Raw genomic sequence first — 25367 nt, 5'->3', positions numbered from 1 at the left:
CAATTACTAAAATAATAGACCCTAGGACAAGACAGACAGACTGACCTCTGATGCTACCAGCATGGGGAGAGATATTTTGTGTTATGACTTTGGAAAAGCAGTCACCAAGGGAAAGCTTCCCATCTCTGTAACAGGAAAATAAAAATGTAGCATATATGTAAAATATAAATACAATTAACAGTCATATACTGATAACTTAGAGCCATGATGTCCATAGGACTTGTTAGTAATTCTATTCTGCCGGTAATCTATGCTCTTCCCCAGGCTGTGTGGACTCGCTCACTGGCAGATTGCTTCCTTTTCCAGGTAACTAGAATACTTTTATATGGTGATACCTTGGGTTAAGAGTGCCTCAGTTTACAAGCTTTTTGACTTGAGAGCAGGCTCTCTCCCGAATTTTTGCTCTGATTTAAGAGCAAAAACTTGGGTTACAAGCCTTGCTCTCAATGGGGCTGCCGCTGCTGCTGCCAGTGGCCCCATTGAAAGCAATGGCCTTCCGGCAACCCCTGCAGTGATTTTCGGGGAAGGGCTTTAAATATAAGCCCTTCCCTAAAAATCATCCCTAGCTGTAGTAAAAAATATATACTCACCTCTCCGCCGCTGCAGGGGCTCAGGCGTGTCTAGCCGCTGCTTGCTCTCCCTGCATTTTTAATCCCCGCCTGCTAAAAAGCTTCAGAGCACTGCAGGTAGAACAAGCTAGATGCACCTAAGCCCCGGCAGACAGGGGAGTATATATATTTTATTTTTTTACTACAGCTAGGGATGATTTTCAGGGTAAGGCCTATATTTAAAGCCCTTCCCCGAAAATCACTGCGGGGATGCCGGCGTCCTATTGCTTTCAATGGGGCAACACCATCCCCATTGAAATCAGTGGGAGAGCTTCACAATCCGGAACGGATTAATGGCTTTTCCATTCATTTCAATTGGGGAAATTGATCTGACTTACGAGTGTTTTAGGTAAAGAGCTCCGTCAAGGAACAAATTAAACTCTTAACTCAAGGCCCCATTGTATTAGTATACCACACAGTTGGCGACTCTATACAAGCAGCTATTCAAAGTGTCCAAATCACCTGTTCCCCTTTACACAGCTCCATGCAAATGATTCTGCGTGATCAATATGCAAAATGATGCATTTCGTTATTACTATGCAAATCTTCTTGTACTTCATTGATTGAATAATAATTAAAAAAAAAAAAGAGACCCCGTGGTCATGAGGACTGACATAGAAAGACTTAACTGAGAAAGTTTTAACAGTGTGTAATAGTTATATGAAGTGTAGCATAAACAGAAACTATTTAACCCCTTTGTGACACACATACGGCTATATGCATCCTAACTACACATACACCCTGCAGTTTGCATGTATATTGCTGTCCACTACATACACACAAGATGAACTCCATCAGAAGAAAAAACTGCATTGACAGAATTGCACTTTTTTGGTCATTTTTTGTTCAAGAAAAAATTGAATACAAAGTTATCAAGAAGTCATGTGTTCTCCAAAATGGTACCAGTGTGAACTACAGATTGCTCATTGCAAAAAAATGAGCTCTCACATAGCCCTACTGATGGCAAAATAAAAAAGTTATGGGGTTCAAAAGATGGAGACAAAAGCAATTTTTTTATTTTTTTTTAAAGGGTATTTTATTTTTTTTAGGTATTACTATTAGAGATGAGCGAGTATACACGCTAAAGGCAATTGCTCGAGCGAGCATTGCCTTTAGCGAGTACCTGCCCGCTCGAGACGGAAGTTTTGGGTGCCGGCGGCGGGCAGGGAGCTGCAGGGGAGAGCGGGGCGGAACGAAGGAGAGATCTCTCTCTCCCTCTCTCCCCCCCGCTCCCTCCTGCTGACTGCCGCTACTCACCGCTCCCCCGCGCCGGCACCCGAACCTTTCGTCTCCAGCGGGCAGGTACTCGATAAAGGCAATGCTCGCTCGAGCAATTGCCTTTAGCGAGTATACTCGCTCATCTCTAATTACTATATAAAAAAAAGATATATAAATTGGATATCACTGTAGCCGCACTTACACAGAATTAAGACATGTCACTTTGGGCTTATTCACATGAGCGTATATTGGCCAGCCGTGAAATCGTCCGGCCGATATAACCTACTATGTGATTCAGGGCTCAGCGTATATGCTGTCGGGTGAAGAAAGACATCTTAGCACTCCTTAGCTGTCTTCCCCTTCCATACTCCTCGACGGCTCTCTGAATGGGGAGGAGGCGGGACAAGGCAGGAGCTAGTGTGCTGAGCTCCCGCCCCTTGCTGCTGTTTGCAATGAAAGGGGGTGGGGCAGGGCTTAGCTACGCCCCCGTCCCATCCCTTCCCCAAACAGAGGAAAGGGGCAGAGAGGAGAAGAGAAGCGCGAAGAAGTTCGGCAGTCACGCTGCTAAACGCCCTCCCACCTCCCTTCTCCGGCAGCTGTCATTGGTTACCATAGAAGTCTATGCAGCCACTGCCGCCAACATGTAAGAACCCCGCCGGGTGCTTTTATGCTACAGAAATACGCCCCTGTGCACTGATGCATTGTAAACCAATGCATCAGAGGGGCAGCGTACATCGGCTGGAGGTGAGAACCGGGCCGATATACGCTCATGTGTATAAGCCCTTTTACTGTAGCATAAACATCATAAAAATAAACCAAAATGGTTCAATTTGGGATTTTTTCCCACTTCTAAATTTTTTCAAATCTCCCAATTCATTACATGATGCGCTAAATGCTGCCATTGAAAAATACAACTTGTCCTGCAAAATACAAATCCTCATGTAGATATGTTTCCTAAAAAATCAAAAAGTTATCATTTTTTAAAAGGGAGGATAGCAGAACTGCAGAATGGGACCTGGATGCAGGCACACGAATGAACATGTTAATCTACTCCTATGTAGGTATAATAAAAGTGTTTGAAGAGTCCAGATTTGTGGTCTGTGTCAGGAAAGACCTCAGACAGAATCTGCCGCCACAGACTATACGCTGTATACAAAGAAACATGTAAGTAGTGCTATTGCAGTGGGTAGTCTTTGTCATCAATCCTCATTCGGGATACAAGTACTAGCCTTCTGCAATATGTAAAAATGACGTCATATTCGATTTTGTTGGCCAAGAGAAGAGTAAATGGCCATAACATGACTCTCACAAAGGTGATATTGATGAGGCCACTTGGTCTGCCCTGGGCCAATCAGATCAACTGAGGTCTTCGTTCTGCGTATTCTGTCAGTGGTCAGCGGGTATAATTTCTCTAAGAGAATCTTATAGATGCTTTACATTAAAGGGGTTTGTTCAGGTGACAGGTCCCCTATAAAGCCGCTCTTCTCAGAAGACAGTCATATCTGGATCTGGCCCATCATGATCTAAATTCATTTAAGCGATGTTGACACTTCATGCTAAAAATAAAAGGAAAGGACTTACGGATTGTCAGCATGACTGATGTGATAAGCCAAATAGATGATATTTGTCAAGAATGTTCGAAGCAGCATCGTAGCGTAGGGAGAGTGAACTTCTTCAGGATCAGAGTGATCTATTGGATACACATTTACCATAAAAGTACATTAATAGCAGTGGTTAATGATACCTTGTAAAGTGCAAAGGTATAGTAGGCAGCAGATGTCTGCTGAGATAAATGTTGGGCAGCTAGATTTCAACTGCCCAATCATTTTGTACTGTCAGGAGATAAGTCACCACTAGAAGAATCTGGCAGCAGCTTAAGGTGCATATACACACACACACAGATGATCGCTCAAAATTCGTCAAAAATTGACAGTTCTGAGCGATCATTTTGTATATGTACTACATCAGCCCTTTAGTACTTCATTGCATGTATTTAGAGAACAGCGGGTGGTCTGTTCTCTAAATACATCGCTATTGTTCTCCAGTGGGACAGCGGCTGTTAACAGCTGTTAAAGAATGTTATCAGCTGTTATCAGTTCTGCCCACTGGAGAACTCAATGTGTCTTATCTTATCTTGAGGGACAAGGATTTCATGAGGACCCTGAAATCAGTGATGGACGAAAAGTGCACGGTGTAAATAATCATTTACACACAATGATTATTGCTCAAAAGATGACTTTTGAGCGAATTTTAAACGATTAATCGTTGTGTATAAAAGGGCCTGTACTCTCCTCTCCCTACTGGAGAAGGTGGTGGGTCGGGAGAGAAAGTTGTCTCCAAGAGTCTTGACACACGGCCTGGATCAACACCACTGCAAAGTTTTTGGAAATTATCCTTGTAGACATTAGTATGTTTTCTACGGTAAGATGGTTGCTTTAATCACCTGCCAGGATACGATCCATTTCACAAAGCATTAGGTTGTAGTGATGGAACTTGCAGTCTTTAAGGAATCTCCAGAACTGTAGTTTTGTCATAAGGAAGGCGTTATCAAAGCAGTTCTCATTGCCCAGGCTGCTATAAAACTTGTATGCCTTCCGCAGCATTGTGATGTTCCGGAGGACCGCGTACTCCACCTATACATCATAGAAACAATAATAATGACAGGTCACCTATTTGTCCATTGGTGGCTGGTCATGACCATCAGTCATGACCAGTAATGTGGCTCTCATATACTCTGAGGCAGAAGGCCGCACAAGCTGTTACCTTTCTGTTGCCCATAGGGTACAAATGCGACCAGCCCACCTCTTAAAAGGCCAGTGTATGAACCCAGTTTTTCCATCCCCGGCCAATCCTCTCTCTATTTAAGGCACCCTCCCCCACTAGAGGGTGCCTGAGCAATTTAAGACTGATTTCTGGTTTGACTCATACTTGTTCTACTCAGCTTTCCTGTCTTCTTCATTCCTGACCTTAGCTTGTTTCTAGACCACGCTATATCTGCTTAAATACTTACTATTATGTAACATAAGAGGTGCAGATAATGCACCATATCCTTCAGCACACATACAGCCAAACTGTTATCAGGAGAAGCACAGGTGCAAGTTACTGATGACGGCCACTCACACATCCTCTCTACATAGAGGGGGCGGCTGCCCAGCACCATACTTGCACATAAGTGCAAAATGTGTGAACAAATATATAGACAGTGTGTCAGGCCACACAGTACGTGTAGTGCACCATATTAAGTTCCCAACCTATTAGTGATGCCATATTTCAAACCAGTGGGCTGCGCTGCATATAGATGGCCCACAGTGGCACTGACACCCTGGGGTGTCTGCATGCTGAGAGATATTGTGCATTATCTGCACCCTCTATGTTATATAATAGTAAGTATATGGCCATCTTTTTGTGTTTCTTGGCTGCTTATGTCCCCTTTTATGCTGTTATATCTGCCTGCTGCCTGTCCTAATCCTTGGCATACTATATTATTATGCAAGAATTCCCCTAGTCCTGTCCTCAGCTCTGTTCTACGACCACATCTCTGCCTGCTCCTCTGGTATTGAACCATGGTTACCCTGACTAGTTTGTGCCAGCTGCCACAACACAGCAACTACTTCTGGGGTAGAGGCATGGGGTACCTGCAGTGAAGACCAGTTCCTGATTGGTGGAGTTAAAGGGTCAACCCCAAGTGCTGACCTTGGGACCCAAGCCAAATTGGTGTGTGGCACAGTAGGTCAAAGCACTATTCTGACAAAGGTAATAGCAGACAGAATAGAGAGGGTCTACACAACAGTCTCTCTTTCCGGAGGACTCAACAGGTCATGCATACATGACAGACCAATGATTTCAATGGTAAATCTGTAATGTTTCTTTTCCCCTGTGGAGGTGCTGCAGAGAAACTGAACACTTGGAGTTTGGTTCCTCCACAGAATTCAGTTAATCTTCGGGGGTCACAGGAGTGGGATTGATTGTGATGAGCTCATCATCAGGAAACCCTCCTGAAAAAAGTAAAATAATACTCTGGGATAGATTAAGAGCCAAATAATTGGATTTTCTGCCCTATAGACAGTTGAAGTATGGGCTGGATGCTTTGAAAAGCTCATAAAACATTAAGCTGATATTCACAACACTCCATTGTGATGTATGTAATGGATTTTTCACACACATTTTACAAGGAATCAACATTATGTGAACATACTTACCTGTTTCTGTGTTTCATATCGTTCACCCTCTGGTAAAGTGTTCAGCAGTGTTGCTATGTCCAGCTCGATATAGGACCCTGATAAACTTGGTATTCCGGAATTCACATTGAAGCTTTCTGCCAAATTAACACATTTAATATGATTACTAACTAGACATCAGCCGTTTATTACCAGACTGGTCACATTTCTTCTGTTCGTGAAAATAAAATATTTTTTGATATTTTTTCACGATGAATTTGTGGTGAAATTTCAATAAAGATAATTCATGTCTGGCAGATTTTGGGTGTAAAAAAGCCAATTATTTTGTGCAAGCTGTATTTGTGTAAAATTTGCAACTTTTTGGCCTCTTTCTTCCACCCTCTCTACTTTTCTACAAAAGCGGTCAGGACTAGAGATGAGCGAGCGTACTCGGAAAAGCACTACTCGCTCGAGTAATTTGCTTTATCCGAGTATCGCTGTGCTCGGGTCTAAAGATTCGGGTGCCGGCACGGAGCGGGGAGCTGCAGGGGAGAGCGGGGAGGAACGGAGGTAAGATATTTCTCTCTCTCTCTCTCCCGCCCGCTCTCCCCTGCTCCCCGCTGCGACTCACCTGTCAGCCGCAGCGGCACCCGAATCTTCAGACCCGAGCACAGCGATACTCGGATAAAGCACATTACTCGAGCGAGTAGTGCTTTTCCGAGTACGCTCGCTCATCTCTAGTCAGGACCACTCAGTTTATGGTACTAGAATTCACACTAGAAACTGGCATAAATTTTCCCGCAAATCTCTGCCAGCTAATAGCTTTGACTTTTTGGCTCACAGAACAGCCAGAGATGTTCCAAATTTATTAAGAGATGTGCGGTTTATAAATTTGTTGCATCCTATGCTAGTGGACACTTCACAAAGACCAGCAAATGAAATGCAAGTTTCAGTAAATGTGCCCCTATCCACGCAATAGAGGCGAGGCATGAATCCCTCCAGTGCTGACCTCGAACAGAAATGGAATATGCACTTTTTTGAATATATATACTATGTTCGCGGACCTCTGGGTAATAATTAGCTGGGCCAGAGGGGATTCGACTACTATGTATTCTGCAAAACCTTAAAGTTGTTATCTCATAAACACAACCATAGTCTCTATATGTATGTTATCTATAAGAGCTGCTCCCTCTCTGGTGGACTCAGCCTATCTGTGCATTACATGGTCAGTCATGTGAAATGCATGATCAGACAGGGCTTGCCTGGTTATAACAGCTAATCACCAGGAATAAGAGAAGGCGAATCCAACTTCTATCTAAAGGTACTAGATATAAGTAGGAGTATAAAGTCCCCCATAGAAATTATACTTCAGTCGTCCAACCTTCACATTTAGGCAGGACCTGATGACTGTTGTATGCGTGTGGGGCATCCTGGCATTTCTCAGACAGATGAGGTCTAGGTAAAGAAGGATCAGGCATGTTGGATTTCAATACCCGATCCTTTTGTCCCCCTGAACATAAGCCCCCACCAGAGCTATCTGACTGCAGCCTTCTTCACTGTCCCCAAGTCAAACACATGACCGCTAGGTCCGAATGTTCATATTCATGGGCGATTTGGAAGAAACAGCTGGTGGCTGGACAATTGAAGATCTATGGGCACCTTAAGAAGGGGTTGTATTGCGGAGACAACCCCTTTAAATGCAATGCTTCACTTTGGAGATCCACCTCGGTACCAACAAAATTGCAATAGGTGGACTCCCTTTGTGTAATTATGAGGATAGAGGACTTCACTGCCTCAGGGCACAATACTTTGAAGCTTTTACCAAGGTTTGATCTCGTTGGATCTGGTTTAGAGACTCTCCCACTTTCGCTCGTTGAATGGCCAAAGCAAACCTTAACTAGATGTTCTTGGTCATAATGTTTCATAATTGGTCTCTTTAATGCATGTAGCCAGAACTACTATTATCTTTTCCTTTCCTTCTTTTACTACCCCTTCATTCTATCCCTACCTATTCCTTTCCTTCTCGTACTACCCCCCCCCCTGCCCCTCCATTCATCACCCCTTCCATCGTTCCTTCCTTCTCCTTCCCTTTCTCCCCAACTGTCTGTGTTTTTGGGTCTTATTGTCGGGTTTCAGTGTTTAATTCTTGTTTTCTTGTTATGTTTCATGTTTATATTATACTCTTTATAGAGATGAGCGAATACCAAAATGTTCGGGTGTTCGTTATTCGGAACGAACTTCCCGCGATGTTCGAGGGTTCGTTTCGAACAACGAACCCCATTGAAGTCAATGGGCGACCAGAGCATTTTTGTATTTCGCCGATGCTCGCTAAGGTTTTCATGTGTGAAAATCTGGGCAATTCAAGAAAGTGATGGGAATGACACAGAAATGGATAGGGCAGGCGAGGGGCTACATGTTGGGCTGCATCTCAAGTTCACAGGTCCCACTATTAAGCCACAATACCGGCAAGAGTGGGCCCCCCCCCCCCTCCCAACAACTTTTACTTCTGAAAAGCCCTCATTAGCATGGCATACCTTTGCTAAGCACCACACTAGCTACAACAAAGCACAATCACTGCCTGGATGACACTCCGCTGCCACTTCTCCTGGGTTACATGCTGACCAACCGCCCCCCCTCCCCCCCACAGCGCACACCAAAGTGTCCCTGCGCAGCCTTCAGCTGCCCTCATGCCATGCCACACTCATGTCTATTTAGAAGTGCGTCTGCCATGAGGAGGAACCGCAGGCACACACTGCAGAGGGTTGGCATGGCTAGGCAGCGCCCTCTTTAAAAGGGGCGGGGCGATAGCCCACAATGCTGTACAGAAGCAATGAGAAATAGAATCCTGTGCCACCGCCATCAGGAGCTGCACACGTAGGCATAGCAATGGGGAACCTATGTGTCACACACTATTCATTCTGTCAAGGTGTCTGCATGCCCCAGTTAGACTGGGCTTTTTAATTCATAGACACAGGCAGGTACAACTCCCTATTGTGAAGTCCCTGTCGACCCACAGCATGGGTGGGTGCCAGGAAGCCACCGGCGGTACATAGAAATATCCCATTGCATTGCCCAACACAGCTGAGGTAGTAATGTCGTGCGTAATACAGGTGGGCTTCGGCCCACACTGCATGCCCCAGTCAGACTGGGGTTCTTTAGAAGTGTACAGATGTATTAAAAACTCCGTGTGCACCTACAGCATGGGTGGCTCCCTGGAACCCACTGGCGGTACATAAAAATATCCCATTGCATTGCCCAACACAGCTGAGGTAGTAATGTCGTGCTTAATGCAGGTGGGCTTCGGCCCACACTGCATGCCCCAGTCAGACTGGGGTTCTTTAGAAGTGGACACATGTAGGTTAAACTCCCTGTGGACCCACTGCCTGGGTGGGTGCCAGGAAGCCACCGGCGGTACATAGAAATATCCCATTGCATTGCCCAACACAGCTGAGGTAGTAATGTCGTGCGTAATACAGGTGGGCTTCGGCCCACACTGCATGCCCCAGTCAGACTGGGGTTCTTTAGAAGTGTACAGATGTATTAAAAACTCCGTGTGCACCTACAGCATGGGTGGCTCCCTGGAACCCACCGGCGGTACATAAAAATATCCCATTGCATTGCCCAACACAGCTGAGGTAACGTCAGCTGTAATGCAGGTGGGCTAAAAATTAATTTGATTACACTGTAGGCGAGGGCCCACAAAAATTGCTGTATCAACAGTACTAATGTACATCCCAAAAATTGGCCATGGCCAGCCAAGAGGGCAGGTGAAACACATTAATCGCTTTGGTTAATGTGGCTTAAGTGGTAACTAGGCCTGGAGGCAGCCCAGTGTAACGAAAAATTGGTTCAAGTTAAAGTTCCAACGCTTTTAAGAGCATTGAAACTTATAAAAATTGTTCAGAAAAATTATTTGAGTGAGCCTTGTGGCCCTAAGAAAAATTGCCCGTTCAGCGTGATTACGTGAGGTTTCAGGAGGAGGAGCAGGAGGAGGAGGAGGAATATTAGACACAGATTGATGAAGCAGAAATGTCCCCGTTTTGGATGGTGAGAGAGAACGTAGCTTCCATCCGCGGGTGCAGCCTACGTATTGCTTACGTATCGCTGCTGTCCGCTGGGGGAGAATAGAAGTCTGGCGAAATCCAGCCTTTGTTCATCTTGATGAGTGTTAGCCTGTCGGCACTGTCAGTTGACAAGCGGCTACGCTTATCTGTGATGATTCCCCCAGCCGCACTAAACACCCTCTCCGACAAGACGGGCTAGCGGACAAGCAAGCACCTTGCAGGACAAGCAAGCACCTCCAGGGCATACAGCGCTAGTTCAGGCCACGTGTCCAGCTTCGACACCCAGTAGTTGTAGGGGGCAGAGGCGTCACCAAGGATGGTCGTGCGATCCGCTACGTACTCCCTCACCATCCTTTTACAGTGCTCCCGCCGACTCAGCCGTGACTGGGGAGCGGTGACACAGTCTTGGTGGGGAGCCATAAAGCTGGCCAGGCCCTTAAAGACTGTTGCACTGCCTGGGATGTACATGCTGCTCGATCTCCGCACCTCCCCTGCTACCTTGCCCTCGGTACTGCGCCTTCTGCCACTAGCGCTGTCGGCTGGGAATTTTACCATCAGCTTGTCCGCAAGGGTCCTGTGGTATAGCAACACTCTCGAACCCCTTTCCTCTTCGGGAATCAGAGTGGGCAGGTTATCCTTATACCGTGGATCGAGCAGTGTGTACACCCAGTAATCCGTCGTGGCCAGAATGCGTGCAACGCGAGGGTCACGAGAAAGGCATCCTAACATGAAGTCAGCCATGTGTGCCAGGGTACCTGTACGCAACACATGGCTGTCTTCACTAGGAAGATCACTTTCAGGATCCTCCTCCTCCTCCTCCTCCTCAGGCCATACACGCTGAAAGGATGACAGGCAATCAGCCGGTGTACCGTCAGCAGCGGCCCAAGCTGTCTCTTCCCCCTCCTCCTCATCCTCCTCATGCTCCTAGTCCTCCTCCTGTACGCGCTGAGAAATAGACAGGAGGGTGCCCTGACTATCCAGCGGCATACTGTCTTCCCCCGCCCCCGTTTCCGAGCGCAAAGCAGCTGCCTTTATGGTTTACAGGGAATTTCTCAAGATGCATAGCAGAGGAATGGTGACGCTAATGATTGTAGCATCGCCGCTCACCACCTGGGTAGACTCCTCAAAATTACCAAGGACATGGCAGATGTCTGCCAACCAGGCCCACTCTTCTGAAAGGAATTGAGGAGGCTGACTCCCACTGCGCCGCCCATGTTGGAGTTGGTATTCGACTATAGCTCTACGTTGTTCATAGAGCCTGGCCAACATGTGGAGCGTAGAGTTCCACCGTTTGGGCACGTCGCACAGCAGTCGGTGCACTGGCAGCTTAAAGTGATGTTGCAGGGTGCGCAGGGTGGCAGCGTCCGTGTGGGACTTGCGAAAATGTGCGCAGAGCCGGCGCGCCTTTACGAGCAGGTCTGACAAGCGTGGGTAGCTTTTCAGAAAGCGCTGAACCACCAAATTAAAGACGTGGGCCAGGCATGGCACGTGCGTGAGGCTGCCGAGCTGCAGAGCCGCCACCAGGTTACGGCCGTTGTCACACACGACCATGCCCGGTTGGAGGCTCAGCGGCGCAAGCCAGCGGTCGTTCTGCTGTGTCAGACCCTGCAGCAGTTCGTGGGCCGTGTGCCTCTTATCTCCTAAGCTGAGCAGTTTCAGCACGGCCTGCTGACGCTTGCCCACCGCTGTGCTGCCACACCGCGCGACACCGACTGCTGGCGACATGCTGCTGCTAACACATCTTGATTGCGAGACAGAGGAGGAGGAGGAGGAGGAGGAGGGTGCTTTAGTGGAGGAAGCATACACCTCCGCAGATACCACCACCGAGCTGGGGCCCGCAATTCTGGGGGTGGGTAGGACATGAGCGGTCCCAGGCTCTGACTCTGTCCCAGCCTCCACTAAATTCACCCAATGTGCCGTCAGGGAGATGTAGTGGCCCTGCCCGCCTGTGCTTGTCCACGTGTCCGTTATTAAGTGGACCTTGCCACTAACCGCATTGGTGAGGGCGCGTACAATGTTGCGGGAGACGTGGTCGTGCAGGGCTGGGACGGCACATCGGGAAAAGTAGTGGCGACTGGGAACTGAGTAGCGCGGGGCCGCCGCCTCCATGATACTTTTGAAGGACTCCGTTTCCACAACCCTATACGGCAGCATCTCAAGGCTGATGAATTTTGCTATGCGGACGGTTAACGTTTGAGCGTGCGGGTGCGTGGCGGCGTACTTGCGCTTGCCCTCCAACAGTTGCGCAAGCGACGGCTGGACGGTGCGCTGAACTACACTGCTGGATGGGGCCGAGGACAGCGGAGGTGAGGGTGTGGGTGCAGGCCAGGAGACGGTAGTGCCTGTGTCCTGAGAGGGGGGTTGCATCTCAGTGGCAGGTTGGGGCACAGGGGGAGAGGCAGGGGTGCAAACCGGAGGCGCTGAACGGCCTTCGTCCCACCTTGCGGGGTGCTTGGCCATCATATGTCTGCGCATGGTGGTGGTGGTGAGGCTGTTGGTGTTGGCTCCCCGGCTGAGCTTTGCGCGACAAAGGTTGCACACCACTGTTCGTCGGTCGTCAGGCGTCTCTGTGAAAAACTGCCAGACCTTAGAGCACCTCGGCCTCTGCAGGGTGGCATGGCGCGAGGGGGCGCTTTGGGAAACACTTGGTGGATTATTCGGTCTGGCCCTGCCTCTACCCCTGGCCACCGCACTGCCTCTTGCAACCTGCCCTGCTGATGCCCTTGACTCCCCCTCTGAAGACCTGTCCTCCTGAGTAAGCGTTGCACACCAGGTGGGGTCAGTCACCTCATCGTCCTGCTGCTCTTCCTCCGAATCCTCTGTGCGCTGCTCCCTCGGACTTACTGCCCTTACTACTACCTCACTGCAAGACAACTGTGTCTGATCGTCATCGTCCTCCTCACCCACAGAAAGTTGTTGAGACAGTTGGCGGAAGTCCCCAGCCTCTTCCCCCGGACCCCGGGAACTTTCGAATGGTTGGGCATCAGTGACGATAAACTCCTCTGGTGGGAGAGGAACCGCTGCTGCCCAATCTAAGCAGGGGCCCGAGAACAGTTCCTGGGAGTGTTCCCGCTCCTGAGCAGGTGTCATTGTAGTGGAGTGAGGAGGCTGGGAGGAAGGAGGAGCAGCAGACAGAGGATTCGGATTTGCAGCAGTGGACGGCGCAGAACTGCGGGTAGACGATAGGTTGCTCGAAGCACTTTCTGCCATCCAGGACAGGACCTGCTCACACTGCTCATTTTCTAATAACCGTCTCCCGCGTGGACCCATTAATTGGGCGATGAATGTGGGGACACCAGAAACGTGCCTCTCTCCTAATCGCGCAGCAGTCGGCTGCGACACACCTGGATCAGGAGCTCGGCCTGTGCCCACACTCTGACTTGGCCCTCCGCGTCCTCGGCCGCGTCCACGTCCTCTAGGCCTACCCCTACCCCTCAGCATGCTGTATTACCAGTGATTTGATTTCACAGGCAGCTAATAAATTGGCGCAAGACTGCAGGCCAAATATAATTTTTTCCCTTTTTTGAAAACGAAAGGCCCCACTGCCTCTAGTGAATGTATAATCTAAGTTTAATAACTGTGCTGTTTTCCTGCTAATGTGTCACAGAACGTGAGGGTAGCAGAGTTATTAACTGTGGCAGAGCAGGTATTTTTTTTCCCAATTAAGGAAAGCAAATGGCGAAGCCAGGAGTAAAACGTAGCTGGGTGCGTCTGATTTTTACAGGTTGCACACGCAGCCGACACGTGTCCACCGCCCTTAGGACGGACAGAGGCAGGACAAATAGAATTATTTTCCGTTTTTTTGCACCAAAAGGCAGCACTGCGTATATTCTATGAACATGAGAAGTTTAATAACTGTGCTGTTTTCCTGCTAATGTGTCACAGAACGTGAGGGTAGCAGAGTTATTAACTGTGGCAGAGCAGGTATTTTTTTTCCCAATTAAGGAAAGCAAATGGCGAAGCCAGGAGTAAAACGTAGCTGGGTGCGTCTGATTTTTACAGGTTGCACACGCAGCCGACACGTGTCCACCGCTCTTAGAACGGACAGAGGCAGGACAAATAGAATTATTTTCACTTGTTTTACAAGGAAAAGGCAGCACTGCGTATATTCAATGAATAATAACTGTGTTGTGGCCCTGCCTATACAATTCTTTCCCTGCAGTATCAATGGAGGGTGCAATGCTCTGCAGAGGCGATTTTGAGAAGCAAAAAAAAATGCAGCACAGCTAACAGCAGCCTGGACAGTACTGCACACGGTTAAATATGGCCCTAGAAAGGACCGTTGAGGTTCTTGAAGGCTACACTCACTCCTAACACTCTCCCTGCCTATGCACCACTTCTGTCCCTAATGCCAGGTGCAACGGTCTGCAGAGCCGATTTTGAGAAAAAAAAAAATTGCCACTGCTAACAGCAGCCAACACACAGCTATCAGTGGCCCTAATAAGGACCTTTGGGGGGCCTTGAAGCCTACACTAACTACCAATTCTTTCCCTACAGCAGCTCCGGTACAAACAGCACTGTCCCTCATCTAAATCACACCGCATCTGAGGCGAACCGCGGGAGGGGCCGACTTTTATGTTCGGGTGACACCTGATCTTCCCAGCCACTCACAGCAGGGGGGTGGTATAGGGCTTGAATGTCACAGGGGGAAGTTGTAATGCCTTCCCTGTCTTTCAATTGGCCAGAAAAGCGCGCTAACGTCTCAGGGAAGGAAGTGAAAGTAACCAGAACACCGCATGGTGTTCGTTACGAATAACGAACATCCCGAACACCCTAATATTCGCACGAATATCAAGCTCGGAAGAACACGTTCGCTCATCTCTAACTCTTTATAAAAAACAATCCCTTCCCTAGAAGGAGTTGTCAGAATGTAATGAAACTTTATATGTGTGATTGTAATATTGATATAAGTGATGACAATATCAGAAGGCTAAATTATTACGGAAAACTGAAGACTTGAAGGGAGGCTCTAGTAGCCTGTTGGTCCGTCTATAGTTTGGATGCAACCTGTATGCCGCCCGTGGAGGTTGGCGTGGAGGCATACAGGTTTTGTATGGTATCCTGCGGCGTATCACTCCACATTTGCTGTAACTGAGCCTTTTGATCATGCAAACTCGTAGGCTGTCAAAGTTGGTGTCCCAGATGGTCCCATACATGTTCTATACGTAATAAATCTGGCAACAGGGCAGCTAAGGAAGTGTGGCAATATTGTTAACGCATTCCTGTGACCCCCTTTCTCTGCTGAAATCGCTCTTTTTAATATAAAATGTATATAAGGGAACTGCTTAATGCAGTTTCATAGTACTGGGGATTAATGATCATCAAAAAAAGGAAAGTTTTTCTTGACCCCTCCCATTTATCAGTGTGATGCATGATGTGTTATCTTGGTGGCAGTATTTTTAATGTATTCCTTACCTCTGTTTGATTTTCTTACCTCCACAAACAGGACTCTGGGTACGGATACCACTCAGGTCTGGAGTACTCACTCTGTCATACTTAAAATTTGGATATTCGGCGATCTGATCTTCCATAAATTCACCCATATAGATCCTTCCATTTTTAAAAATAAACTTGCCCTAAAAAAAAACAAAAAAAAACAAAACAGTATGATGAATATTGTAAAGTGTTACTCAACACTACTGTGCACCGCGGAAGAACTTCACTTCTGTGGTATAAAAAAGTCACCATCTTTTTGCATCCCTCTCTGAGAGCAGCATGTGGTAGTGACTGACATACTGATTACAGTGATATGTTGGCTGGGTGGATCTGTCAAGTAGTTTATTTTATCAGCAGCGCATACATAGAGGACTACTGAAAGTAGTCTTGGATATTCCTGAGCTTCAGGCTAATTCCCACCCACTCTGCCCTCCAGCCATTGGTTGACTGCTGTCTGCCTATTACTGTGCCTAGAGAGAGATGGCAATCATTGGCTGGAGAGTTCAATGGGTGTGGCTAGCCTGCAGCTCATGAATATGGAGGACTAGTTCTTTGTCTGGCTGCTACTAATAAAATTCAAGTTTCTCCATAACTACTGCACAGATCTACACATCAAACATATCACTGTAATCAGTGTGGCGGGCACTACCTTATGATGCTTTCAGCAAGGGATGCAAAAGCATGGTAACAGAGTCTCTTTAAGAGAAAATAAGCATGAGTCACTGAAGATTATTAATTATTATTCTTTTAACTGGTGCCATTTAGCTTTCTGGCCTAATTCATGTAGTAGTCACATGACCACTACTACTACTAAACCCACAATTGCATATAATACAATAGAAAGCGAATGCCCTATGATGTGGCGACATCACTTACCATTCCTTGCTTCTTGTTGTTTTTCCACTCTCCGTCATACATTGCTCCATTGGCATAGTAATACTGGCCTTGCCCGTGGCGGGCACCATTGACAAAATTCCCAGTGTATTCATTTCTTAGAGAGTACTGTGAACCTGCTACTCTCTTAAGGTACCAAGTGTGAGTGCCGAGACCATTCTGTAATAAAGAAAGGCCATGAAATCACAGGCATAGGCCAATTTCATCATCCCATGTGTACATTCAATATCAGTGCCCTGTGAAAAGGATGGGACTCCGTCCACATTCCACTAAATTGTACAGCTTCGCCCATTAATAGCAGTATTTAAAGGAGGATCTGCCATCTTCTAGCTTCTATCTTTGCCCATTAATAGCAGTATTTAAAGGAGGATCTGCCATCTTCTAACTTCTATCTTCGACCATTAATAGCAGTATTTAAAGGAGGATCTGCCATCTTCTAACATGTCTGTATTAGTAAATACTTGAATTCCCATAAAATAACAGTTTTCTTATAACTCTGCTTTGAGCTGTTCCACTGTTATTACTCCTGGAAATGCAGGAATAAAGGGACAGCTGGGCATTACTATTTCCACTATCAATAGAGAGTGTCATGTGAAAACAATCCTAATCATTTTCAAAAGGATCCGGAAGGGTGTAGTTTCTCCTTAGGGAGAGCACCAAGTAGGTGTGAGGAGACTTCTAAGGCCATCCATGCTCCTCTGGGAAATGTATGCAAATGGGAGATGGAACAATGCCTCTACAGCGCCACCTATTAGAAAACAGTATTTCTGCACTTCATGTCAGACCTTTTACCAATGACTGGGAATATATGCCAAAGCCAGAGTCTTCTCCAGAAGGAAAAGATGTCTAAGAAAAGATGCTCTCAGATTGTCATTTTATGGGACCTTTTTGGGGTTCAAAGAAAGGAGCTATCCGAAGAGCAGAAGGGGTTCAAAGAAAGGAGCTATCCGAAGAGCAGAAGTCAATGCACTAAAACTCTAAAAGCACCAGCAAGGCTTTAAAACAGCAGTTTCCTGGGTTATATAAAGTCTTTTATTTTCCCTACAAGGGTACAAGGCAATGGATATATTTCAAAGATAAAGAAAAAATTAAAGATGGTACCTGTACGCCATTCTCCCATTGACCCAAGTATTCTTCATTGGAAGTTAGCCACCTCATCCTGCCCTCTCCATGGAACTTATTATTTTTCCATTGTCCTTCATAGATGTTGCTAGATGGAAACCTGACAAAAATGCAAACAGACATGTGGAAAACTATTATAACAAAGGCTTAAAGGGGTTGCACCATGATACAAAGCATTCCCCTATCCACAGGATAGGGGATAATTTTCAGATCAGTGGAGGTCTGATCACTGGGACCTCCACCAATCCTGATAACAGGGCTCCAACGCATCCTGAAGTGAGAACAGTGGTGGTTGCACATGGCCACCACCGCCACATTCATTTCAGTGGGACCACTGGAGATAGGCGAGTTCAAGTGCTCTATCTTCTAAAACCAAGACGTACCAGTCAAAGATGGTACATACCTCTGCACTCCCCATCCTTCCTTACTGTTGTGCATCCAATCCCCTTCATACCATGATGTTCCCTCAGCGTTGTAATAAATTGCGCCCTACAATGACAATCATAAGCTATTATATGTAACCACAAACAAAAGTTATTACGGGACAAACCTCTGTCTCAGGACCGGAGGATGGAGGGATGTGTTACTTGATCTTCTCAGCTGTCGCTTCATTCTGATAGTTCTGGGTCTTGTTTTTGGGTTGCCAAGATGGCCGCTGCCATTTTCTGACTATACTATGTACTGATCTGTGATTGGCCAGTGCTGCTAGAATGAGCAGGTCCAGCCAATCACAGAAAAGGTATATAACAATGGTAATTCTAATACTACGAATGTACTGTAGGAGATCAGGTAGTCTAAATATGGTGGCAATCATCTTGGCCACCTGAAAACAGGAAACAGAAGTAGCAGAAAGGAGGGACAAACAAGAAAATCAAGTACTGGCAATATCCCCTCTCCACTCTCGGGACAGAATTTAGTCCCAAAACTAAAGGGTCGCTTTAATGTTTGATGTGCATTTACAACTTACTTTTCCATGACGCTTGCCCATGTACCATTCTCCTGCGTATGAAACCTGTTGATCACTAGACACTTGGACCCCAGTTCCATGCCTGACCGCCTTATACACCTGTCCTTCATAACGGCTGCCATTAGGCCATGTATAGATGCCGTGTCCCATTGGAAAGTTCATGAAAAATTCTCCCTAAAAACACAAGATAAAGCTCTATTAACATCAGCGTCAAAGATTACATTTGGAGCCTCTGTCACTAATTTCTGCAAAAATCCTGCACAAAATAGAGCAGAATGCTGCGCTATTTCTCCAGGAACATGCCAGACAGCCGAATAGACCTCATTATAGTCATAGGGGTCTACTTGACTTTGGTTAGTTCAGTCTTTAAAAACAGGTTTTCCATCATAGAAAGTAACAAACACACTCGCACTCAACTCTCCTGACTCCCTGCATCTCCCAAGCCGCTGCTCCATCCTCTGTGTACGGAGCTGGTAATTTCCGGCACCACATGCATGCTGAATAACAGTTGATCATCGGGGGTCCCAGACAGCAGACCCTCATGGACAACTATTGATGACCTATCTTGTGGACAGGTCATCAAGGGTTTAAATCAGGACAACCCCTTTAAGCTCATATGCTACATTACCTCATATTTCAGGCCGTCTGCCCAAGTGTATTCTCCTTTGCCGTGCATAAAACCCTCTGAAAACAATCCCTTGAATAAAGAATGATAATTGTTACAATAATGTTAAATGTGTTACTTTTCCAGGCAATGAGTTGTATGTGGAGTAACTCACCCTGTAGACATTCCCGTCTCTATAGTAAGCAATGCCTTCTCCTTCATACAAACCGTTCACCAATTCTCCTTCATACCTGTGAATTAAGATGCAAAAGGAAGCAAAAACGGTCAAAGTACATGCTGAATCTAATCCATTCAATGGAGGATCACTGTCCCACATTTCTGGCTGGCAGATGTAATATTATGTCAATACACAAAAAATGCCAGTTGAATCAAAAGGTATCGGTTAAAGGGGCATTATCATCTCAGCCCATAATGGCTGGGACTAGAATATCCTTCTGTATGCTGCGGACAGGGTGGCTGGGAGTATAGAAACAACCAAGCGGGCTATGCCACACTGATTCCGTAACTCCCATAGAAGTGAATGGGAACGATGGAAACAGTGTAGCACAGAGAGACATTGTATTTCAGCAGCTCCCATGTCATGGAAATAGCATAGTGTTAAGGTTGTGTTTCTGGGATCTGTGGTCTACAGGCTTCCTTGTGCACACCTTCACAGGTAGGGGTTAATTGAGCTGGCTGGGTGTGGTATTCTCCACCAGTCAATCCCCCTTGTCTGCTGTAGATAAATACCAGCAAACTCTTGTGAGAGATTGAGGTTATTTTAGTTCTTCACTGTTAATCCCACTCAGAGCTGGTGGTTGCATGCTTGTCTGTAGTGTCCCTCTCGCCTTCCCTGAAGACGGTCTGGACACCTGCTGTTTCACCCTTCTTAAGGTTTCTGAGGTGCATGCATTGTGTAGTGTGTGGTACAGTGACCACACAGGTGCAGGCAGACTGCAGGTTTCTCCCTATCCCTAGGCAGGTGCGGCCTCCATATGTCTGATGTCCTATGTGTGTGTCAGATGGGCGATGCCTGACACTGTTCCCTATGTCAGCACAGTGGCTGACTTTCTATTCCCCTGGTGTGAGAACACTTGGACTGGCTATAGTTGTCCATCTGTATGCATGTGAGCTCTGGGTGGGGTTCCTGTTATATGTTGCATGCACAACCATATTTGTTGGTGTGAACAGTGACGTGTGTGGTATGTCTGTGCAGGTGGCCAGACATGTGCTCTATGTACAGTCCTGTTCTGTGTTCAGTGTGTGTGAACAGTGTCGTGTCCTATGTGTGTCTAGTGCATCTCTCCATGTTCCGGGTCAGGGATAGCTAGGTCCTAGATGAAGACAGTGGAGCCGACCTTATCAGGATGACTACCCTGCTTTTAGGCAGGTGTTCCCCACTTTCCCTGATTAGTAAGGGACAGGGAGTCACTTCAAACTTGCCTAGAGAGATGTAGTTTGTAAGTGCAAATACTATATATGTGTGATTGCGGGTCTTAAATGGGCACGCTTGCGTCTGTTCGGAGGTGTGGAGTCTTAGGCCTCATGTCCACGGGGAAAATCAGATCCGCTGCAGATTCTACATGTAGAATCTGCAGCGGGTCCCTCCTGCCCCGCGGACATGAGCGCTGAAAATGCAAATAAATGAGAATAAACTTACCTCCGATCCGCTCCGTTTCTTCTCTTCGCGGCGGCGTCATCTTCTCTCGTCGCGGCCGGATCTTCATTCTTCGGCTCGGCGGATGTGCACGATGACGTCGGTGACGTGCCCCGCGCATGCGCCGGGCCGAAGCAAAATGATCCGGCCGCGGCTGAGAGAAGATGGCGCCGCGGAGAAGAGAAGAACCGGAGCGGGTGAGTAAAATATGATTTTTGTGTCCCGCGGATCCGGACGGCTTCCATAGGCTTCAATAGAAGCCCGCGGGAGCCGTCCCTGCGGGAGACCCGCATGAAAATGGAGCATGGTCCAGATTTTTTCATGCTCCATTTTTTTTTAAATGCCTTTTATTGACGATCCGCGGGTATTTATCTACCCGCGGGTGGTCAATGCATCCCTATGGGGTGCGGATCCGCGCGCGGGAGATCCGCTGCGGATTTTAAATCACATTTTGCCCGTGGACATGAGCCCTTAGTGTGCCCAGTGGACGTAACACGTAGCTTGCTGTGCTACGTTGATTTCATAACTCTCATTCACTGCTATGGAGGTTACGGAAACAATGTAAGACAGCCTGCTTGGCGCTTTTCGTACTCCTGACCACCGCATACACGGGGTGAGTGTAGGTCATATCTCGAGATAGATGCAGGTCCGAGAGGTTGGACTCATATCTATCAGACACGTATGGCATACCCTATAAAAGTCGGACATGGGAATACCCCTGTATCTTAATATGGAGTTCCACACAACTATATTATATGCTATAGTCACTAAGCACTTCAGAAGGGTCGCTGATCTAGGGAATTTTTTCCCTTAAATGAGGAACATTGTCTTCTACTATCCCATTTGGGTTTTTGCCTTTCTCTGGATCAACATTGGGGTGGGGGGGACAGGCTGGACTGGGTGGACATGTGTCTTTTTTTTCGGTCTTACTGTTCACTTGAATTGCATATGTTTTTATACCAAAAATTGTATAAAAATGTACAGCTTCTGTTACCTGTAGGCTGGAATTGGTCAAATGTAGTTGAGAACTGCATACAAATGACTATGTTTGACCTCCCTTATGTTTGTGCACATTTTTAAAGGGAATAGAAAAGTATCCATATGAAAATGTCTGCTATTTTATTACATTACAGAGAAGGTTTGCAAAAGTCATGTTTTTTGTTATCAAAAGTCTTAATGAAAAAAAAAAACTTTATGGAAAAAAAAAGAATTTACAATAAAAAACGTAAAATCAAACCAACGTATAGAAATGTACGGCTGTTTAATGGATATGTTTTAAAAGGTACAGAAATGCTTAATATGGCATATGTTTGTACACATTTTTTTCACACACGTTTAATCTATAGGTTAAATGTATATTAATATCATGATGTGAGCATCCCCTAGAGCTGCTGGGTACCTGGACACTGATGGAACCCCGAAAAACACTTTGTATTCTCCTGTTTTTAGTAGAGAACCGAAGAATACTGGACTTACTTTTCGACAATGAGTTGAGCTAGAACAGGTTCCTCGTAGACCTCTGATGTGGCGATTGGGGCAGGTGGATTTTCCGGTACAACAGGCTTATCCTCACTGATCTTAGAGGACGCAGGAGCAGGTTCTTCTACAGGTGTGACAGGTACGGGTGAGAGCTTAGAACCGGCATCTTCAGCAGCTTCCACTGATAACTTCTCCGACTTCTTGCCATCTTTTTTCTTGACTTTTCCCATACTAGGTGTCCCTGTAATATAGATGGAAAACTGTTTCCAAGAATTGTCCATCCACTGCCTGAGCTAGATTGTTCTGTGATCAGCTGCTGCCACGGTCTAGGGGGATACTTTAGTATGGCAGTAGGTTCTATTCACATATGTGTTGTGGCTTCCATTCATAAGGCCAGATTCACACAGGCGTATGTGTATTTGCGCGCATGAGCACAGTTTTTGCAAAACTAATTATGCTTTTTTGTGCGCGAATTGGAGTATTTTACTGTACTTTTTGCGCCTGCAAGGAATGCTTATTTGCGCAGGGGAAAAACCGTTCCAACAAATTTCGGAACTGCCGATGCAGCCTTTAGTACTTATATGAACAAAGCTATAGGCACAATATGAACTGATCCCCTCATTTGTCAATTCTGATGTACAGTTTCAGCAAACTGTAACTTGACTTTTTCATTACTTTTGTTGCGCTAAAAATCAATTTAAGGTTTGCTGCAACTGTAACATTTTAAGAAAAATCAGTGGTGCATTCTGAAGGTTTTGTTCACACTCGTGCTATTCCCTTAGGCTTCATGTCCCCTTGCTTGCACGGATTCCATCTGCTGATTTTAAATCCCCGCATGCTGATAGCTCAGAACTACAGAGCCGGGGACAGCGCCAGAAGTCGCAGCTGACCCCCGGCAGGTAAGTATTTTTTTTTTACACTATTTTAAATGGCTTTTCAGGGAAGGGCTTATGAAGCCCTTCCCTGAAAAGCCATTGACGGCTGCCGGGGCTCAGCGGCAACTTCTGCCGCTGTCCCCAGCTCTATAGTTCTCAGCTATCAGCATGCGGGGAAGCACTGTGTAAACTGATGGCCGCATCCATGCCACCCTATTGGCCAGTCACACGGGATGATTAGCGCTCAAAATTCGTTCAAATGAACGAATCTGATTGATAATCACGCGGTGTAAACGCACAGAAATCGCTCAGTATTCGTTCACAGGTTCTTATCGCTGACTTTCAGTCGGGATAAAACTATCGCTAGATCGCGGGCCTCTCATTACGTGTAAACGCTCCCCGCTCAGCGCTTTATATAGAAGGTGAAGCGCTGAGCCAGAAGCCCACGATCCAGCAGTGAAGTTTGTCAGTGTAAATGCTCTGTATGTGCCCCAACGAGCTTAGCGGTGACATCAGCACTTGTGCGGTCGTTTACCCGACTGTGGGGCATGTAAAGGGTCCGTTAGCATGTAAAACATTGTTGATACATTCACATGGTTCCACTTTGCGAGTCAGCTATGCACAATGCCCAGCTTACATATGAGGGCACCTTCTTTTGTCACCCTTAGGGCTTATTCACACAAGTGTATTTGTGCAGCATATTGTGCTCGCAAGACTTAGGCTGGGATCCTACAGGACGGAAATCCTGCGGCTTGACTGCACCGAAAAGCTGCGATATTTCTACAGCTTCAAAACCTGCTGAATTTCACCGCGGGTTTTGGTGGGGTTGGGCCATCGGCATTCTGTTGCGGCGTTCTCACCGCATAGAGAGGAGTGAGGCCGCAACAGAAAAAAAAAAAAGAATTGACATGCCGTGGCTGTCAATTCCGCTCCACATTGCCGGTTCTACGCGGCTTTGCTGCGATGGACTGGCCACCACGTGTGGACGAGATTTTTGCAAATTCTTATCCACATGGCTGGTCGGATTTGCTGGAGGAAATTTTCTCAGCAAATTTACAAAAATCCACTAGAAAATCTGCTGTACTACATTTTCCTGCGGATTCTGAAAAGAAAAAAGTCTGTGGTTTTGAAAGCCACAATTCTGGATTAAACTGCGGATCTGCAAGTAATCTGAAGCAAAATCCATAACAATACATTCTGTTGCAGAGGCCCCTAACAATGTTCACATATCCACCTATACGATACATGTGTATAACCCAATGTTTTTTCAGTGTGGTTTTATTTGACTACACCGGTACTGATCTGATGACCTCATTGTCAGGTGCCAAATTGGTAGATATGGAAGCCCGTGATGAGAAGATTACTAGCGGTATCTACTAATAACACAAAACACTTCGTGTTATAGCAAAATGCTTCTCATGAGAACCCAAGAGAATTCTGTTTAATTGAAGACATTATACAGTCTTGTACAGAAAGAGGGTGTTATCATACAAAGGCTACAAAGATCATAAGGCTTATTGACATCTACAAAACAGTCTCAAAGCTCTTAGGGTTCGTCTAGACAAGGAAATAGCTGCAGTCGTGGTATTGTTATACCATTATAGTTATATATTTCTGTTGACTAACTATGTCTTTATGTTAACACAGTTTAGTATTGCTATTTTTCTGTCGACTTCTTTTGTCCTTTAATCCCTAATTCCGAGACTACACGGCATAGGTTTTTAGCTTCTATGTAAGGTTCAATAGTCCAATCAAGATAGAAATACATACACTTATTGCATTCCGAAATTTAACAGTTTATGTGCCATGACAGTGGCAAATCTCTGAAGCTGACCTTCGTTTTTCCGCGGTGGGGATCCGTACAAGAATTATCTCAGTCGTCGGGCTTGTGCCCCATTGGCACTGAGCTTTTTACGCCAAAATCTGCATTAACATCCAGATGTTTTTCTGCACCCCGTTATGTTTAAAGTGAACCTGCGCCGTAGCTCACATGGTGCGATTTTACTGTACATGAAGGTCACATTTATGTTAAAGTAAAAAATCAACATGCCAATGCTTTAAGAGGTTCTTTGCGTGGAAACTGTACCGGGCGGCCCCATGCAGATTTTCCCCTTTGGACAAGGCTAAACCCGCATGCAGATCGGCGCATTTTTATATATCAATGCATGGCATCAATGTGAGGGTGTCTGCTGCAGACTAGGCTGTGAACGATGCACGGTCCGTTCTTTGCACAATCCGTGAACAGAAGTGGATTTTTTTTTTGCAACAACATTAAAAAAATTTGCA

At 46.3% G+C, this 25367-nt stretch overlaps 1 protein-coding gene across 1 annotated transcript in view; it reads right to left on the bottom strand.

The window, feature by feature from the left end:
* RSPH10B (radial spoke head 10 homolog B) overlaps nucleotides 1–25367 on the bottom strand; it is a 35000-nt gene that overhangs the window by 9465 nt on the left and 168 nt on the right. Inside the window, exons 2-13 of the mRNA XM_066576384.1 lie at nucleotides 22204–22447; nucleotides 19246–19321; nucleotides 19095–19163; nucleotides 18467–18640; nucleotides 17903–17988; nucleotides 17479–17599; nucleotides 16360–16536; nucleotides 15482–15623; nucleotides 6026–6141; nucleotides 4270–4459; nucleotides 3408–3516; nucleotides 46–125 (exon numbers count right to left, since the gene is read on the bottom strand). Coding sequence (XP_066432481.1) covers nucleotides 46–125; nucleotides 3408–3516; nucleotides 4270–4459; nucleotides 6026–6141; nucleotides 15482–15623; nucleotides 16360–16536; nucleotides 17479–17599; nucleotides 17903–17988; nucleotides 18467–18640; nucleotides 19095–19163; nucleotides 19246–19321; nucleotides 22204–22436 — 1573 coding nt within the window. The 5' untranslated portion in view covers nucleotides 22437–22447. The remainder of the gene's footprint in view (nucleotides 1–45; nucleotides 126–3407; nucleotides 3517–4269; nucleotides 4460–6025; nucleotides 6142–15481; nucleotides 15624–16359; nucleotides 16537–17478; nucleotides 17600–17902; nucleotides 17989–18466; nucleotides 18641–19094; nucleotides 19164–19245; nucleotides 19322–22203; nucleotides 22448–25367) is intronic.

The sequence above is a fragment of the Eleutherodactylus coqui genome, chromosome 8 (assembly GCF_035609145.1).
Source record: "Eleutherodactylus coqui strain aEleCoq1 chromosome 8, aEleCoq1.hap1, whole genome shotgun sequence".
NCBI classification, from domain to species: Eukaryota; Metazoa; Chordata; class Amphibia; order Anura; family Eleutherodactylidae; genus Eleutherodactylus; species Eleutherodactylus coqui.
The sequence above is the reverse complement of the archived record's forward strand: the minus strand, read 5'-3'. Positions and strand labels throughout refer to the sequence as shown.